We start from the raw sequence: 20,109 nt of genomic DNA, 5'->3' as shown, positions 1-20,109 counted from the left end.
TTCTGTCGCTCGGAGCTTCACTGCAGTGACACTCATCATCTGATGCAGGCTGCAGCCTTGCCCCACTGGAAGAGTCAGAGCTTCAAAAAAGAGACTAAGTTTGAAGATAAAGATCTTGACCAGGCAAAGGCGGCAAAAGTAATTTGATCAGCGAGAGAACTTCCCTAGGAGTGAAATTAAAATGTTCCTTGGGGAGCTTTTTCAACCAAAACCAACAGCTTCAGTAAGACCTAGTCCAACCCTTGTCGAAATTCTGAAGACTTCTTTTTTATACCGCCTGCCTGCGGCATTACCCAACAGAACCATTTTTACTTCCATTTCAGAGGCTAAGTCCCAAGGTAAAACCTCCAACAAGGTTGATGTATCTGACCAGCACTCCATTGGGTTTAGTTCGAAATCGCGCCTAGGTCCCGGCCTACTGTGACTTTGTGCTTTATGGTGCTATATTTTGCATAAGTCTTCTAAAAATCATATCACCTGTTCTCCGTATTGGATTATTATTTTTATTTTGGTGTCATTTAGTTTATTAAATTATACTCTATTTTTGTAAATTTGAGAGGGATTTTATTTTGTTCTGTTTTTGAGTTTTGGTATTTCTCTAGGCCTACTCTGTGCTAAACTACAGGGGATTAGCTCACGTTTAAATTACTGAAACCTTTACATGGACCTAACAAGATAGTGCCCTTAAAACCTTTGGTGTACTATGATTCAACCCAATTAATAATTCTCTTTCTCGCATTTTACCATTTAGGAAAACATTAGGGAGGAAGGCAGTGGTCCCTTTATCCATTGCCTACTCCACCTGATGATGCTAACATCATTCACAAAGGGGAAGGTGTTACCACCTCCTTTGAGGTGTCAGTATCTGATCAATGGCTTTCAGTATCACTTCACTGTGTAATTGTGACTCAGTATGGGTAGGGCAACTCATTATGTGAGTCAGGAGTGCTTTCCCTACTTGTGAAATGGGTTTAATGCACACCAAAAAGCCATTTTGCTGTTGCAAACCCTGTTACTTTGTGACTTGCAGGGTTTGTTTGTGGTAGCAAAATAGCTTTGTACGTTTTAAAATTAGCCTTTTTGAACCCTTCTTCGCTATATTCGGCTTCATGAGTGCAGACACTGATTCCATTGAATGCGTTCTCAGAACCTGCTCTCATTAGTGCAGGCTCTGCCAGAGTGCTGGAACAGAGACACAGAGCAGAGGTACCCTGTTTAGCTCCAGACAAATGTTGTGTTGCATCTCTTGTCATTTTTGAACGCCATTTATAAACATGTAATAATGTATTGTGTGCTGCAACCTCAGTCTGTAAGTATAATCCAAAATAGGTCAATGTCTACATAAGCAAGGAGGCAATCATTATGCCTTGATGTCAAATTCTTCAACCAAAGATTGATCCAATTTGGGGTTTTGGAACAGGCCACTATTGTGAAATGAAATTCCACTTTAAAATGTTTTACTCTCAATGAAGTGCTTTTACAAAAATCCCTTTGTCAAATTGCACTCATTTATTTCTGCTTGGTATGTTTTGGCAGGAGCAGGGCTCGATGGGGTTGAGGAGATTAAGCGACACCTATTCTTCTCCACCATTGACTGGAATGTGAGTATACTTTTTATTTTCAACACTCAAGCTTGCCTTTTGAGATAAGCAGAACTAAAGATGGCCCCCTATTACTGCAATGTGCAAAAGGACAGAAAGCGTTCACAAGCAGACAAGAATGATTTGATTTTGATTTGATTTGAAATTCATAGAGCTCAAACAATCACCCAAAGGCATCAAGGTGTTGTACACAACCGGCCGGGAGGAGAGCTGCTATACCTCTGGATGCAGAGAGATGGTCTAAAGAGTGTATAGCCATGTCTTGAGTGTCTTCCTAAAGGGCATCAACTGAGGAATGGCCCTAAGGCTTTGTGGAGGGGAGTTTCAGAGTCTACTCGACCCGTTGAAAATGCTCTATCACTCTATTTCTTTCTTTTAGTTCTCGGCACCACGAGCTGGTATTGATGCGCCGATCGAAAGTTTCTACCTGGGATGTACCATCTAAACATAGCTTTTATTCTCAATGGACATGGAAGATAAAGATTTAAACATAATGCGCTTTCTAATCGGCAGCCAGTGTAAGGCCCCCAGTCCCATGACGGCAGACTGGCGCCTAGGGATATCTAGTATTAATCTGGTCAGGTCATTTTGTACCACATGTAGTCTATGTTGCGTGTTCTTATTAGAGTCACGGTATAGTGAGTGGCAGTAATCCAGTCTGTACATTACTAGGGCAAGAGCGACCTGCTTACAGGGTGACTGCTGAATAAGCAGAAAGATTTTCTTAAGCATCCTTATAATCGAGATGCAGGTTGCTACCGTACGATTCACCTAGGCATTGAGGTTGATTTTGGTATATATCAGAACTCCAAGGTTCCTAGCCTTCTTCCCTGGGGCAGGGCAGGTTCCTAAAGATTCTGGCCAGCAGCTACTATTCCATCTGGGTGATCCTGTGCCTAAAATCAGCACTCCAGTCTTTTCCCCATTAAGTTTTAAGAAATTACGAATCAACCAATCTGCCACTGCCGACATTCATTTGTGAAACATTGTCTGCTAATGAGCATGAATTCTTCAGAATTTCCACAAGAATTTGAGTGTCATCAGCATATGACACTACCTTCATTTCGAATGCCTGAATTATTGCCAACAGGGGGGCTACATAAAGATTAAAGAGCGTGGGGCTCGATTATGAGCCCTGTGGCTCTCAACTAGGCAGGGAGAAGACAGGTGAGTAAAAGTGCTGTACTTTCACCGTTTGAGATCTATCTCTAAGAAATGAAGACAGAAGGGCTAGGGCTTGGTGAGAGATACCCAGGCCTTGAAGTCGATCTAACAGCAACAAAGGGGAGATAGTATCAAATGCTGCTGATAGATCCAAGAGTATCAGAGCCACACCCTGTCCTTCATCCAATAACCGCCTGATGCAGTCGGTGGCTGAGATCAGTGCGGCATCTGTCCCATGATGTCTCCTAAAACTGAACTGGGAGTCATTCAGCCAATGCTGCTGCTCTGCAATTTCCATCAGATAGATTTTAAGGTGTTTCTCAAGAATCTTTGCTGGACACGGAAGTGAAGAGATCAGGCGATCATTTTTGCAGTCTGTGATATCCAGATTAGATTTCTTTAGGAGGGGCCTAATAATTGCCTCCATCCAACTCCAGGGATAAGATCCGGATATGATCACTTTATTCATTAAATTGTTACACACACCTCCAGGTGAAGAACTGCTGGAGGGCAGGCTTCCAGAGGTGACCCTGAGTTTGTATTAAGAAGATAGTGTTCTACCATGTTAGGGGTTTGGTTTGTAAAAGCAGATAAAACTTTGGTCTCTTGACCTATTTGCGCTGACATCCCTTGAGGTGTCAGTTAAGGCGGTGTGGTAGAACTTAACTGTGGGGTCAAATTAGGGGTTAGTTCGAACCCTTCTTGGATGTCTATGATTTTAGAATGAAGGAAATTTGCTAACTGATTGCAAAATAGTTGGGAGCCCTCCTGCTCACCCCTGACCAGCGGAGTAGAGATCTGCCTCAATACCCTGAAGAGTTGTCTAGAAGATGAAGCATTTTCGAGTCTATGAGTGCGATATTTGGATTTTTCCTCAATTAGAGCAAGCTTGTATTCTTTAATGATCTGTCTTTATGAAATTATTTCTTGCTCTACTTGTGTTTTTTGCTCCATGACCGATCTTGACTGCAAAACACCTGCTTAAGAGTTCTAAGCCTGTCATTTTACCAGGGGGCTGATGGTGAGAGTCTTTTTTGCGAGACTGCCCTAAATGGGGCCAATGTGTTGGCTGCCCTCTCCAGCCACTCAGCAAAGGCCTCTGCCCCCTATCTGTGTTGTCTGAGATTTCACAGGATATGCCGATTATTCAAAAGTATAGGGACATTGAAAATAGGGGCGTGTTATGACCCCCTCACCGTAGTGGCTACCTAGCTGTGTCTGCTCTTTTTAAAACTTCACTCACTCTCACGGGCACCACTTAGTTTTAGAAGTGGCTCCCTGTCTCCAGGTGAAGGTCCGCTCTCTCTCAAACCAAGTTATTAGAGAGCGCGGACTGCAGATGATGAAGCATGACTTTTAGTGGTGTGTGAGGACAGGTATTCACTTTTTGTGAGATGCCAGCAACTTCACTTAGGTTTTAGTAAAGTTCCGGTCAATAAACTCAGGAGCAGCTTCTCTTGTGTGTTCATAAAATATATTAGAACATTGGAATGTGGAGCACTCCATTGAATACAATGGAGTGCATGGAGGTTCTACGGGCCGGTAAAGGCATGCAAAGCAACATTCCAATGTTGTTTGAACAAAGGCCTCTCGGAGCCCGAGGGGATTCAAATCCCCTCTGGCTCAGAGGCCTTAGTTTTATTTATTAGAACATTCTGCCCTCTAGTGGAAGAATGTTCTAATAGCCTTATAGCCCTTTGTAGCTGGGCTATACCCGCTATTAGACCATTGGAATGTTGGGAGCTCCATTGAAAACAATGGAGTAAGTCCGGGCTTATAATGGCTGGTATAAGCCTGGAGCTCCAACATTCCAATGTTTCTTTGTTCACAGCTCTGGCTGTGAACAAAGGCTTCGGGGAGCCTGAGGGGATTTCATTCCACTTGCGCTCCCTGAAGCCTTTGTTTTATTTGTTATAACATTCTGCCCTCTAGTGGCAGAATGTTCTAATAGCCTTATAGCCCTTTGTAGCTGGGCTATACCGGCTATTAATGTCCCGCTCCCTTGTTAAAGGCCCACGCCTTCGGCTCGGATCTTTAATGCTGGAGCGGGCCTTTAATAGCTGGTATAGCCCGCGTAAAACATGTTCAGTGCTAAAGTTTGGACCGTGCACTACTTGTAACTACAGTGAATTTGAAATTTAAAAATGGTCTAATCCCTGCCAAAAAAACTCATTGCTTCTTGAACTACTAATTATGTTTTATAAGAGTCTTTATATGTGGGACGAAAGGATTAGCAGGTTTGGTTGCACATCAGTATTTTTATGGCTAGATTTTCTTACATTGCCAATATTTTGCAGTGTCCTTTGTTTTAATTGTAGTCTATATTTCTTAAGTTTACATTTTCAATTGTATCCAATGTACCCAATTATCACGGAATGGAGGGTAGTGCGAACATCGGCAACCCATAGAACTTATGGCGGAGTATGGGCTCCATGTGAGGCTTCCTGGGCTTCGGTGACAGTATTATGTGGTGAGCAGATGAAACAAAAGTTGTTAAATGTGAGTACCTGGAGCATAGCTGGCATTAGTACGACAGGTCTAAGTGTGTATGTGTCCCACTGTTCTCAAACTGTTTTTGTCAACACAATCAGGGGTCTTTTGGGGCATTTTCCTTGCTTGCATGCGGCTGAGGGGCATAAGGGGCTGATTGCTCCCCACTATGGCTATCTTTTATAACTTCTGCTCGTGCTAGAGCTCCGGTCATGCTTGCTGAGTGCCAGAGGCGCAACTAGAGCCACATTTCGGGGGGGCTAAGAAAAAGTTTCGGGGGGGGGCTGAATCTTTTAAGCCATAGGCAGAGATGGAGCTGCCGGGGCTCTTAGAAGGGGTGAAACAACAGCGAGGCCTCATTAACATGCAAATGGTCTTTGAAAGACCTGTGAAGTGCTCGGGTGCGGCTGTGTGTGCGCCGGGAAGCTGTCTCATCCCGGGCTGCCACACACGACGGGGGGGGGCTGAAGCCCTGTGAGCCCAATGGGTGTTGCGCGCCTGCTGAGTGCGTGACTACTTCATAAAGACTACTGAATGACTACTACAGCCAGGTCTGGACCAGGGTACCAAAATCAGCCCTAGCAAACATACTCAAACCACCTTCCTCCCTCCCTCCCTCCCTCCTTTCTGTCTTCTCCCTCTCTGATCACTTTCTGTCCGCCTTCAGCCCATATCCCCTCTCTCTGCTGCAATTCACCTTCTGGAGCTGGGGTGAGCGACAGAGGCACAAGCAGTGTCACTGCCCGGCCTCCAGGGTCTCCAGTCCACACTAGAAATGCCGGGTGGAATAAAAGGCCTGTCCAGCCCATTCTACAGCAGCAAGCTAGGATCTCGTATACAATGTAACCTTAAGAGAACTTCGGCTCTGAATACATTTGGTGGCATCTACTCTCTGCCTAGGATTAGCTACGGAGTTTTTCTAGCCCTAATCCTAAAGCAACTCAATTTTATTTACACCTGTAACATTAATGCGCTCCACAAGCTTTAAAGATTTGCTATCCTGTATACCTCTATGCAGAGTGCGCTGTTTATTTCTCAAATCCTCCGTATGGGTTTACTGATAGGACTCAAAATCAGAATACAACGTTCCTTGGGGGCATATTATCAAGCCAGGCGATAAAATTATCGCCGCTTTAGCGGCAGAAATCTGCCGCTAAAACAGCGTTAATGGGCTTGATAATATGCTCTATGGAATTCCAATTGAAGCCCATGTTAAATGTGAAGGACGTGAAGTGTATTTTTATAATGTTTGCAATAGTACTTCTTTTATTTCGGAGCATTTTCATGTGTCTGTGTGGTATCCAGTTTGCCATGTCATATTTTCTTACATTCTGCATTCTGTACTCATTATTCTTTCTGTAATATGTCAACATGAGTGCAGCTTCCATGTGTGTTCCCAGGATCTACGTTCCTGCTTCGGAGCGCCTAGCGTTAGCCGCCTCAACAGTTTGCTTGTTTGTTGCCTAGCAACAAACCAACTCTTTCCTTCCTGAATAGTAATAACATCCTGCACAGCCCTGAAGACTGGTCCTCCGGACCAAAGAAGGCACTTTTTCCCTTTCCTTGTTTATTCATATGGAGGTGCAAATCAACTGACAATGGGGCATATTATCAAGAAACAGAGTTAAAATTATCGCCGCTTTAGCGGCAGAAAACTGCCGCTAAAGAGACGATAATGGGCTTGATAATATGCCCGTGAGAATTCCCATAGAAGCCCATGTTTTGGTGACAACATGGGCTTCTATTGGAATTCTCAGGTGCATATTATCAAGCCCATTATCGCCGCTTTAGCAGCAGTTTTCTGCCGCTAAAGCGGCAATAATTTCAACTCCATGCTTGATAATTTGCCCCATTGTGAGCCTCTCATTTTTGGAGCACAGGACTAATTTCAGCTCTCAACACCTTGGCCTAAAACAAGAGAGAAAAACAACAGATAAGGGCAAAGGAAGTAGGAAGAGAAAGATTAAAAATAAGTGACAAATAGAGAAAGCACGATTAAAAAGGAACCTGCAAGACTAAGACAAAGGGGCAGTAAGTGTATGGTGGCAGATGAAAGAAGCATTTGGTGGAATAAAGACTAGATTATAGACTTGGCATTCGACAACCCTAATATTCAGTAGTGTCATTGATGGGCTTCTAAGAAAAACTTTGGGACCCGACACCTATTATTTTACAAATTAAGCTATCTAGCCCAGATTTACAAAGGACTTTCTTTGAGTAGGTTCCAGGAGTAAGGGCATGTTTACTCACAGAAACCGTAGGAAAACCTTTCTTACTCCTAGAATTAATGAGTGAGTCATATTTAAGACTGAAGAATGCCACACCGACCCAAAGAAAATGCTTTATAAATCAGGTGTAACTAAATAAATAAATAAATAGGTGTAACTCACACCAGCGCCTGGAGTAAGGCACACCTACTCTATAAAAATATTTGTGAATTGGGCCTATAATGAGTTTCTGTAAAGCTATGGCATTGCAAACCCAAAATTACAGATTGTACACCACCCTTTTCCCCCTTACTGGTGGGCATGGCTCTTTTCCAACTGCGGACTTTGTATCTGTATTTGAATACTTTTATTATTTAATACTTCACAAACGATCTAGCCATAATTATAGTATACAGACACAGTAGTGGTGCATGCATTAAGCAATTTAAGAAGATGGCATGTTAAATGAACAAATATATATCCTGTTTAAGGTGATTGTGTAATCATCTAAATATTATGTATTTCAGTCTGTACCAGGTTGTTGGGGTCTGTCGAGGCTTTAAGTCCTATGTATATTATGGAAAGCCCTTGTATTCTGTTATATAGATGCCGTTCATTCCAGGTCCATGTAGGCGTTTCTTTGTAGGGATTTCAATATTAGGCCATTTAGGAAAGATGTCGCACTCTGTAGTACGTCTGCATACAAGGTTGTTGAAGGCCTCCCAAGGTGGTAGCAGCGTATCGTTTTGCTGTGGGGGGGACTGGGGGGAGGTCCTCCATATATTTTTAAGTATGCTTGCATCTATCAATTGCAATGTTCCAGCAGGTACCTTAAAGGGGAGCATGTTAAACCTGTAGTTAAATCTTGGAGCCATCAATATTTTGATGGTTTCAACCCTGCCCCATAGGAAGAATTGCAGTGCAGCCCCCTTAGTAAAATCCACTTTCGCCCTCTCCATGAGGGCCAACACCTTGTCCCTAACCTTGGTAGGGAAATTGATGCTAATCATAAATCCCAGATATTTAATTCTCCTCTGTATCCCCTTCACCAGCAGCTGATGTAAAGAGTGTCTTGTCATGCAGGGTGTCATGGGCATAGCCTATGTTTTATCCAAGTTTACTTATTATCCCGAGGAACAGGAGAAGTCATTATTAATAGTCACTAATGGCAGTATTGCCAAGCGGGGATCACTCAGAGTCAAGAGCACATCATTGTCATACAACAACGACTTAATCTCCCGAGCCACTCTCGCCAGATCTGTTACTTGTGAGATGACCTTATGACAATAACCAACCATTCTAAGGTCTGTCTCATGCCCTGTTCCTTCGTGTTGGTTTTTTCAGGAACCCATTGCAGCTGATCTGTGTCGAGAGGGCATAATATAGCCATTGTACTGACATTATAAATGTGTGTCCATAGTGTAAAATTCTTTGAAAATGGTATTTCCACTCTACCTGATCAAACACTTGCTCAGGGTCTTGCTCAGGGTCTAGAGAGAAGCAGTTTGTCATCCTTATCTGCCTTAGTTTGCAATAACAAATGAGTCAAGTCGGTATGTGATTTTAGGAGCAGCAGTAAAATGTGTTTATCAAGAGATGGATCTTTCTACCAAGTCTATTGGCCAAGATTTCTGTTAATACCTCTACGTTGCAGGTCAAAAATGATATAAGTTGATAACTAGGACAAGAGAGGAGATCTTTCCCTGGTTTGGGAATATGTGGAATGTGCACTCTTTGAATTCAGTGTCAATGTTCTTTGCTTCTCAGAACATTTCTGATAAGACTGTGACTATTTCCACTTAGGTAGTTTTATAAAAATGCAAGCAGAAAGCCATATTCCCAGGTGCTTTCACCATTGCTATTGCTTCCCTTGCCTCCTCTTCTGATATTTCTTGGTCAAGTTCCTCTCTGGATTGCTCTAGTAATGTGGTAGCCTGATATTGGCCATACATGTGTCTTCCTGTGTGGTATTTTCTGGGGAGTCAGAAGGATATGTGCAGTATAGAAGGACACACATTTGTGTACAATGCTCAAAGATTGAGATAGGACTGTGCAGTTTGAGCTACAGATGGCCAGAATGGCAGGTTGAGATTTCCTTTGTTTTAATTACCTGATCAACAGCTAACCTAGTTTTTGAGCATGCCCATTTGTTTTCTTTTTTATCTGTGTCAGTGCTTTCTCAGTGGCCAGTGTGTAGACCGTATTTAGCTCAAATTTCTTGGATGTAAAAGAACGTAAAACATTCTAAAAGGGTTCTTGCGATATTTATTCTGGAGCTCACATATTTTTGTACAGGATTTCGGATACATCAATTGTCGATCCAGTTTAAGTAGTATGGGTACATTAGACACTACCAACACTCATTTCACAGGCCTGGACTATAGTGAGAGCTGTGTTATTTGAAAGAAAAAATCAAGCCAGGATTCTAATCAATGAGCTGGTGATAAGTAGGTATACACTTTCCCTGTGGGATGTAACTGTCACCAGGGATCTTGGAGTGAATGATCTAGTATGATAATATGGAGAATGGCACAGTCATTTTCTAGCCTGCAACAGGTGGGCCATTTTTGTCCAACTCCATGTTCCAGTCACCTCTATTGACCAATTTGTTGGAAGCAAATTCTATAAGTAATCGGTGCAGGTTAGAGAACCAGGTGCGCTTTGCAGCAGTTGTGGGATAGACAGAGCCAATTACTAGGACTTAATCAAAGATATTCAACCTGGCAAAGACATACTGGCTGTTGACGTCTGTCTATGTTCTTTGAATTTGAGCTGGGAGCATTCTATGTAGGAGTTTAGCCAATATGTTTTTCCTGGGAGAAGCCAGTGAGGCTTGTATTGAATTGGGTAGGTCCTCCGGGTCAGAGGAGATGACCTTTCCCACCCACTCCACTTTGAGTTTGCTAGATTCAGGAATGCTAAGGTGAGTTTCTTGTGTAAGTATTACATCTAGCCTTTTAAAGTCAAGCAAGGATTACGCTTTTTAAACATTTTATATAATGGGTCATGACATTCACATTGAGTGACCAGATGGTCAAGTCTGTCTTTCCATAATATGCCATGGTGTTGTGGTGAATAGAACACAAATAAATGGCAGTGCTTGTTCACTAGGGGCCACTTTGACCCCTTCGAGAGTGAGGAATTGCGATTCTCCTATTAACATGACTAGAGAATCTGGATTTCATTAAAGACTCAGAGGCTAACATTAAGCATATAACTTTTAATGCGTCTCCAAGCAGCAACATACATCATAAAGATAAGTATTCCAGAATAGAATATTCAAAACAAATAAAAGGCATGAGCCCATAAGAAACAGCCTATTTTGAATGTGGCGTAAAACAGGAAAGGTCTTGTAAAGTTGAAGAAGTCTTATAACGATGAATAAAGTCCAGTCAGTTAAATCATCAGCAAACGAAGAATATGAAGATCGGAGAGACCGATCAAGGACGGCATCAGATCATTAGAGATTATCTGAAAAAAAGGAAAAAAACTAAGTAAATACATTCTCTCAAAGAGGAAGGCAAGAAGTAAAAGGTTACTTGAGATAAACAGTGTAATTTAGGGAAGATGTTCCTGCAAGGAGAGAACAAATAGGTGAGTTAGGTACAATGATAAAAGCAACACAGTCAAAAAGCAAGAATGAATAACCTTAAAATATGATAAGAAACAAATTCAATAATGGGATATAAGGATAACATTTAAGTGAACTGTAAGTATTTAATAAACCCTCAGGGGAAAGGGTGAGAGGGATAATGTTAGCCTCCGAGTCTTTAATGAAATCCAGATTCTCTAGTCATGTTAATAGGAGAATCGCAATTTCATTACAAGATCAGAGGCTACCATTATGAATGTTGGTAGCCATGTAACACACCATCGGACATATGACCAATTGGTTTACAGCAATGCTGAGCAAAAGTACTAGCATTAGACCAGTCGGCGGCCTTTAGAATATCATCCAACTTACTGCCAGACCAAAAGGATTTGCTGGCCATAGCATCTCTGATCGAATGAGCTTGGAACAACTTCAAGTCAATGCCAGCTAAGTTCATAACTATTTTGACCCATCTAGAGATAGAAGTAGAGGTAATGGCTTTGTGTGGTTTAACAAAGGAGATAAGTAATTGGTTAACACCTAGAAGGCAAAGAGGATTCATTCTGCAGTCATATTCTTTCATACAGTCAACTACGCAAAGTTTTTGCATAAATCGAAGCGTGGATAGAAAATACAATCGGACATAGTCTTAGTTCTTTTAAAAAGCTCAAATTTGAATCCAAACATGTTATAGGACCTAAATGAAACTTCGAGGGCTTTAACGTCAGAAACTCTGCGACAGGAAATTAGGCAAAGCAGTGTGGCCAGCTTGATAGAGAGGTTTTTCCTATTAAGGTGAATGTTATCGGGCCAGCTAGAAAAGAGATCAAGAATTAGATTAACGTCCCAGAGAGACTGGTATCTGGGTTTAGGAGGTCTCCTGAGTCTGATGCTTTTGAGGACTCTTCAGATGATGGTGTTCTTACCCACCATCTTACCATTGACGAGAGCATGACCTGCGGAGATAGCAGACCAGTAACAGTTAATAGATCTATAGCTAAGGCCTTGATCTAATTGTTCGACAAGAAAGTTAACTATGTCAACGATAGGTGATTCTACGGGATCCAGGTTCCATTCCATGCATCAACGTGACCATGATTTCCATATGCTGTTATATCTGTAATGTGTACCGGGGGCCCAAGATTCTCCGAGGAGAGTTGCAGCAGATGACGAAAGTTTTGAGAGTAGATTGGATCTCCTGACACTCTACAGGAAAGAAGGCTCAAAGTCCCTGCCTGACCTCGTGGGTGAATTAGTCCGTCTGCGTCTGTAAGAAGGTCAGGTAGGGAAGGAATTAGGAAGGGAAGGTCGTAAGCCAGTTCCAAGGCAGTGGGGAACCATGCTTGAGACGCCCAAAAGGGGGTAATTATGACTATGGAGCATTGTTGATGTCTCACATTCTGAAGAATTCTCTGGATCATTGAGAAGGGGGGGAAAGGCATATGCGTTGCTCCCCTTCCAACACTGAAGGAAGGTGTTCACCGCTAGAGCACCCGGGTCGGGTATCCAGCTGAAGTAGTTCTTCAATTGGAAACTTAACCTGCTCGCAAAGAGATCTATATGAAAAGGACCCCAAATATTGTTGAGGGAATTGAATAGGGAGACATTTAGTTTCCAGTCGCTGCGGTCTAAGAGGAACCTCGAATTCCAATCTGCACAAATATTGGTTTTCCCTGGAAGATATTCGGCTTTGAGGGTGATCTTGTTTTCCAGGCAGAACATCCAAAGCTTTTTGGCTAAATTCGAGAGATCCGCAGATTTCGTGCCTCCCAGACGATTTATATAAGCGACCGCGGACATATTGTCCATCTTTAGAATGACTGATCTGCCCTGAAGAGAATGTTTGAAGCTCATCAGAGCATAGAGACCGGCAGTGAGTTCTAGGTAATTTATATGGTGAGAGGATTCTTCTTGAGACCAAACTCCGTCAGTGTTCTGGTCTAGGAGAGATGCACCCCAGCCATGAAGGCTCGCGTCTGATTCCAGAATAAATTCTGGTGCAGAACCAAAGGTTGCCCTGTCATTCCAGGTGTCCAGGTTTTCTAGCCACCAGGTGAGTTCCAATCTGATTTCCCAGTCGAGAGAAATGAGATCTCCGTACCAAAGCCCTGATCTTAAAGCTTTTGCTTTTACTCTTTGTAGGGCTCGGTAATTCAGAGGGCCCGGAAAGATAGCTTGAATAGAAGAGGAAAGGAGACCGAGAAGTCTGGCGAGCTCTCTTAGGGATAAGCTGTCTTGTTTCAGGACGTGTCTTATCTCTTTCCTGATCTTGGAAATTTTCTTCGGTGGGAGGAGGAGAAGAGAATTTGTGGTATCTATGGTGAAGCCTAGGAACTCCAGGGATCTTGAGGGAGATAAAATCGATTTCTCTCTGTTTATAATGAAGCCTAGGTTCTCGAGAAGGTCTATTACAAATTTAAAGTCCCGAATGAGCTGAGAGTGGTCTTGGGAAAGGATGATGACGTCGTTCAGGTATATAATTAAACGAATGCCCCTTTCCCTTAGGGAGGAAGTGATTGATCTCATCACCTTGGTGAAACACCATGGGGCTGAGGAGAGACCGAAAAGGAGTGCTTGGAACTGGAAAAGATGGTTCTTCCACATAAATTGGAGAAAGGGTTGGTGATCTTTGGCCATAGGGATGGTGAAGTAAGCGTCTTTTAGGTCTAACTTGACTAGCCAGTCGCCTTCGAGAAGAAGGTCTCTCAGAAGATTGATGCCTTCCATCTTGAAATGTCTGTAGACAAGGAACTTGTTGAGTTCCCTTAAATTTATGACAGGTCTCCAACCCTTTTCCTTTTTCTTGACGAGGAACAGAGTGCTTAAAAGGTTAGCATTTCCATAGGAACTTCTAAAATGGCACCCTTCTGAAGCATCAAGTGTATCTCTTCTTCTATTATTTTCTCCTGGTCTAGGGAGAGAGGAATGTCTCTGGGGAAAGAAGATTGAATCGGGGTCTGAATAAAATCTATTGTAAACCCTTTCACAGTATTTAGGACCCAAGGGTCTCGAGTAATCAATTCCCAGTTCTGATAGAAAAATTTTAGTCTGCCCCCGACCTTCGGGGAAAGGGAGGGGGGGGAGAAAGTAAAGTTGTACTCACTCTGGCAGTTGTTGTCGTTGGAGATTCCTCTTGATCTGAATCCTCTGGTGCGTGCACTTCTTCCTCTTTGAGGGTAGAATTGAGGGGTATTGGAGGGTTGGTAGCCTCTGCCAAATCCTCTAGATCTTGGATAGGGCCTACGGGTGAAGCGTCCGGAAGAGAGGCCCCTTCTTCCGGCCCTGCCAAAAAGGTTATTGTTGAAGACCCTTCTCATGTTTTGGTGTGCGTAGTCCAAGGCTGTAAAGGTCATGACGTACTTGCCAAGCGTCTTGATGAGATCGTCTCCGAAAAGCAACCCCTTGGGATTGACGGAGGGTTCTTTATCAGCGAGGTCGCCCACTTTTGGGCTGATTTTAGTGAGGACCACTCTTCTTCTCTCAGAGTTCAGGCTTGCGTTTGCGTTGCCCAAGAGGATCAAGGCCCTCTGGGATCAACCTCTAATTGCTTCGGTGTCTAGGGGTGTGCCGTTGATATGGCTGTCTTCTGCTGAGTCAATGATCCTTGCCAGGGGACCCAGAATCCTGGCAACCTTTAAGGGACCTTTCCATTCCTTTTCTCGGATACGTCCCACGTTTGAAAAGGTATTTAATTAGCTCTGGATCGAGATTGGGAGTCTGACACACTTTATCGTCTATACAGGGTCTAGAGCATTCTGCTCTTGAGTAGGTTACGGGTATCTCTCTCCAAATAGTTTCTAAGCCATTTCTTAATGAATTGGCTGACATGCTCTTGCGGGTACCATTCAGAGCTACGAGGGTGTTTTATGTTGAGGGGAGATAACATCTCTTCCCCTGAGGGGTCTATAATAACGTCTTTGGAAGTAGATGGAAGATCTTCATCTAAGGAATGATCGTAAAAGTCTTCATCATCATTGTCTAAGTCCAAGACGTATTCGTCAAAAAGGTCAGAGCCATCATTGTGTACTGAGTCATCATCATCTTGTAAAAATGTACGTTGAGCACTAGGATAGTTTGTGCCACTATGGACACCCATAAATTGTGTGCCGCTGAGGACACCTTTATAAGTTGTGCCGCTAAGGACACCCGATTTAACTGAGGTGCGATGACCTCCCGATAAAGTAGAGGAGTTTTGAACTCCTGAAGTGCTCTGGGGGGTAGTATAGTCAGTATTTTTATTATTTTTGAGTCTTTTCCCCCTTATTTCAATGAGATCGTCAGAAAGGTTAGTTGGGATCTCGCTGGACTCATCCACCAAGATATGGAATGATCTTTTGGGTGGCATAACCTTAGATAAGGTTTCCAGCATGCAAGATCTCATCTCATTATGGATGATGCTCTTAAAGGCCTGGTTATCCATATTGGGGATAGGTGCGCTGGCGTCATCAGAGTCTATGGCAGACATTATCTGTGCTTTAAGTTAAGGAATAAAAAGCAGCGTCACTTTTTATCTTTAAGGTAAGTAAAAGAATGGCACCCCTTTCTTCTCTTTTTTAAATTTTTTTTTTGTTTTTGGAGCGATGGCTCAAATTTCCCCTTTTTTTGGGGGGGGGGGGCAGAGGGAGAGAGAAAATTCACTAAGGGAATTATTATAATTTTTTTTTTTAAATGGTGCCTCAAAATCCTCTTTTTTTTTTTTTGAATAATTTTGTGGAGAGAGATAAGGAAATCACCAGAAATATGTTGATTTAGAAGAGAGGGGCGGTAATTGGGGTGTTCCGGTAAGCGTTTGAAAGAATTACCAGCTGATCGTAAGACGCGAGCAACTGACATAGGGCTCGAGCGTCAGATCAGCTGGTTGTAAGGGGAAGTACAACAGAGTTTGAGGAATGGTCCCTGGCAACGCGTTTGCGTGACGTGTGCATTGCCAGGGTATCTTCCTCTAATGCCGGTGAGCTGTCTCCGAGGACGGAGACACGCGCGCGGGAGAGAAAGCGGCTCGGGGTGAGAGGGGGGTCTTGCGCCGGTCTCCGTAAATTGGAGAGCGGGGAAACAGAGGCAAAGGGGAAAGCGGAACGTGAGCGCCGCAAGGAGTAAAGGGCCAAGGTCAGACATCAACGAAGGTAGGAATCTTAAGATAAAGACATGGTAAACAATATCAACAAGTCTACAAATAAACACTAGAAAAATCAAAATGGGCAGAAATATCGATTCTCAGTAGTAAACATTAACAAATGAGATATAGGATCAAAACAGGAGAAGTAAGGCAATGAACTTATCTGCTTGGAGCCGCATTCAAAAGAGGCTATTTCTTATGGGCTCATGCCTTTTATTTGTTTTGAATATTCTATTCTGGAATACTTATCTTTATGATGTATGCAGCTGCTTGGAGATGTGTTAAAAGTTATATACTTAATGGTAGCCTCCAATCTTGTAATGAAATTAAGAATTCGTAGAGTGCAGAATCTGTTGTACATGTAAATAATACATAGTGTCACTAGGTATTCGGACTGCTGTTACCTTTCCCACAAACTGAGCAGATCAGTGTACTTTGGATCAGGTATTAGATTATCCTTTGAACGAGTCTCTACCCTGTAGAAAAACCTGCATTAAAGCAATCCTTAATATCAATCGGAGTCATGGTGCTTCCTAAGGGGTCAGCCGCCTGAATATCTTTATTTACAGTATTTGTAAAGCACTACCATCATCACCAAAGGGATATTACGGCGCTAGGATCAAAAATTGCCTGACACTTGCACAATTATTGGGGGAATATCCAGATCTTCTGCCTCTTTCGAAACATAAGGTGGAAAGAAATGTGTCTACTGACAGATGTTTAGTCTAGGACGTAGGGACTAAGGTTTTTCTCTCTCCAATCCCATTTGTTCAGCTGATCATGGGTAGCAAAAAGTTAGTGACTGGAATTGGGGAAGAGAGTCCCTTGCGTATTCTGATGGCCACATTGCCCAAACATCTTGCATGAGATTAAGAAAGTCAGCCTGCTAGTGCCAGAGACCAGCAGAAGGCGGCACCTGCATAAACCACTACACAGATGGTGCAATCTAAGGCCGAAGTAGCCCTGTCCCATCACTTGTGAGGCTTGTGCAAGGTCCCCAACAAAAACAGTATGTACCCCAAGAAATAATCTCAGGATCAGACTGCCTTCAGTACCAAATGTGTTGTGTCATTTGGCAGTTACTGGGACATCTTGTAAGAGTTGTATTCATAAACAAAACAAATTTTGTAAACTGGGGGCAGGAATTCTTTGTAGTGAAGGGCACTGCTCCACTCAAGTTGATTGGTTCAGGAGGTGGCTTGCCACCAGCGGTACTGATGGCAGCACCAGCAACTACCAGGAAGAGAACAGGCTGACGGTCATCAGAGGTGTGGGAGCTTGAAGTGTAGCCAAGTATGATTTTGAGATTAAATACCCAATTTACAGAATCTTTCCTTGGGAAATCCTGATGGCTCTTGAAGAGGTCAATGGACTTTTTCCACCGTTTGTGAATTGGAGCTAGAACAAAAAATAACTATGCATAGATCGTCGACAGAATTTTAGACGTTCAGTCAATGATGAGAAGTTGGTGACGTTTTCAACACTTTTATTTATCTTAAAGGATTAGGATAGTTGTTAGACCTGGCACCTTGGCGTGAGTCTCCATTGCACTTTTTGTCGCTGTGCCTCATGTGTTTTGCTGGTGTTAGCTGCTCAGAGCACTGTGCCACTGCCAACCAGTGCCACAGTGCAAGTGCTCCCTATTTAAAATGTATATGTTGGTTGGATTCCATGATTGGCTTATTTGGTTTACTGTCAGACCCCAGTAAAGTGCACTAGGAGTGCCAGGGCTTGTAAATACAAATGCTGCTGGTGGGCTTGCAGCACTGGTTGTGCCACCCACAGAAGCGGCCTGGTAAAATGTATCTAAGGTCTGCTATTGCAGAACCTGCGTGCAGTCTGGTACTGTCATGCTGACTGGGTAAGTACACACACTTGCCAGTCCCTAAACCTTCCCTTAACTTCATATCAGTCACCCCTATGGTAGGCCTAAGGGCAGGGTGCATTGTAAGCATAAGGTAGGACAAGCCTGATGTGTGTGGCATGTCCTAATAGTGAATTACAGCCATTTCCGTTTTTCACTATTGTAAGGCTACCTGTAGGCCAGAATGGGCTGTTAGAATTGTTCCATTCTATGATCCTAACAGACCCAGGGAACATGGACCCCAGGACAGCGATGGGCAATAGGTTCATCCTGGTCCTGTCGGACCATGCCACCTGGTACCCGGAGGCCATCCCTCTGAGGACAGTGACGGCCCCCGTGGTGGGACGTGCGCTGATGGGAATTTTCTCCCGAGTGGGATTCCCTCTAGAAGTGGTGTCTGACCGAGGTACCAATTTCATATCTAAATATATGAAATCCCTTTGGCAAGGGTGTGGTGTAACCTACAAGTTCACCACCCCTTACCACCCCCAAGGAAACGGGTTGGTTGAGAGATTCAACCGAACCCTCAAAGGCATGATAATGGGCCTGGAAGGACCCATGAGGCGTAAGCGGACGTCCTCTTACCATGCCTCCTCTTTGCTTACAGAGAGGTGCCACAGAAGTCTCTAGGGTTCAGTCCCTTTGATCTTCTGTACGGACACCCAGTGAGAGGACCTCTAAGTCTGGTCAAGGAAGGCTGGGAGCAATCTCCCAGGAAACCTCCCCAGAATGTATATAGCTACATGCTGGCCTTCAGGAACCAGACTAGGCGTTTCAGGGAACTTGCTGAGGCAAACCTGGAAGCCAGCCAGGAGGAGATGAAGCGGTGGTACAACCAGAATGCCACTCTGCTAGAGCTTCAGCCTGGACAGAAGGTATGGGTCTTGGCCCCAGTGGAGCCCTGTGCGCTCCAGGATAAGTGGGCCGGTCCCTTTGAGGTGGTGGAGCGCAAGAGTCCGGTTACCTATTTGGTGGACCTGAAGTCTCCTAGGAACCCCTTAAGGGTTCTACATGTCAACCGCCTCAAGCCCCACTTGGAGAGGTCCCAAGTGGGCATGCTCTTAGCGACAGATGCTGGGATGGAGGAGGAGACCGAGCCTCTTCCTGACCTCCTGTCAGTCAAGGAGCAAGATGGGTCAGTGGATGGTGTCATCCTCTCTTAAACCCTGACCCCTGAGCAACAGAATGATTGTCGCCAGCTGCTGGGACAATTTTCTGATCTGTTTTCCCTGGTTCCCGGTGTCACTGATTGGTGCGTCCATGATGTGGACACTGGGGATAGTACACCTGTGAGGCACAAGGCCTACAGGGTGACTGACAGGGTAAGGGCCTGCATCAAGGAGAAGGTCTCCAAGATGTTTGCCCTTGGGCTAATTGAGTCCTCAAGCAGTCCTTGGGCCAGCCCAGTGGTCTTGGTCCCAAAGGCTGCAGCGCCGGGAGCCACACCCGAACTCCGGTTCTGTGTGGACTACAGAGGACTCAATTCAGTCACCAGGACTGACGCACACCCCATCCCCAGAGCTGATGAGCTCATAGATCGGCTAGGGGCTGCCCACTACCTCAGCACGTTTGATCTAACGTCTGGGTATTGGCAGATTGCCTTGACCGATGGGGCCAAAGAGAGGTCAGCATTTTCCACCCCTGATGGGCATTACCAGTTCCGGGTTATGCCCTTTGGGATGAAAAATGCCCCTGCCACCTTCCAGAGGTTGGTCAACCAGGTGTTGGTTGGGCTGGATTCGTTCAGTGCAGCCTACCTGGATGACATCGCAGTGTTCAGCTCCACGTGGGAGGAACACCTGCGCCACCTCTGGGAAGTGTTGATGGCGCTGCGGAGGGCAGGCCTCACGATCAAGGCGAGTAAGTGCCAGATCGGGCAGGGTTCAGTGGTGTACTTGGGGCACCAAGTTGGGAGTGGCCAGGTGGCACCCCTTCAACCCAAGATAGAAACCATCCTGAATTGGGAGTCGCCCAAAACCCAGACAGAGGTGAGAGCCTTCCTAGGTCTCACCGGGTACTACAGGAGGTTTGTCAAGGGGTATGGCAACATTATTGCCCCCTTGACAGCGCTGACT

General features: G+C 44.2%; 1 protein-coding gene across 1 annotated transcript in view; it reads left to right on the top strand.

The window, feature by feature from the left end:
* The window catches only part of LOC146817972 (ribosomal protein S6 kinase alpha-2), a 1,223,136-nt gene that overhangs the window by 845,037 nt on the left and 357,990 nt on the right, over positions 1–20,109 (top strand). The window contains exon 11 of the mRNA XM_085611448.1: positions 1,537–1,601. Coding sequence (XP_085467574.1) covers positions 1,537–1,601 — 65 coding nt within the window. The remainder of the gene's footprint in view (positions 1–1,536; positions 1,602–20,109) is intronic.

Source organism: Triturus cristatus, chromosome 6 (assembly GCF_964204655.1).
Source record: "Triturus cristatus chromosome 6, aTriCri1.1, whole genome shotgun sequence".
Taxonomy (NCBI): Eukaryota; Metazoa; Chordata; class Amphibia; order Caudata; family Salamandridae; genus Triturus; species Triturus cristatus.
Note: the sequence above shows the minus strand (reverse complement) of the source record. Positions and strands in the feature narration are given on the sequence as shown.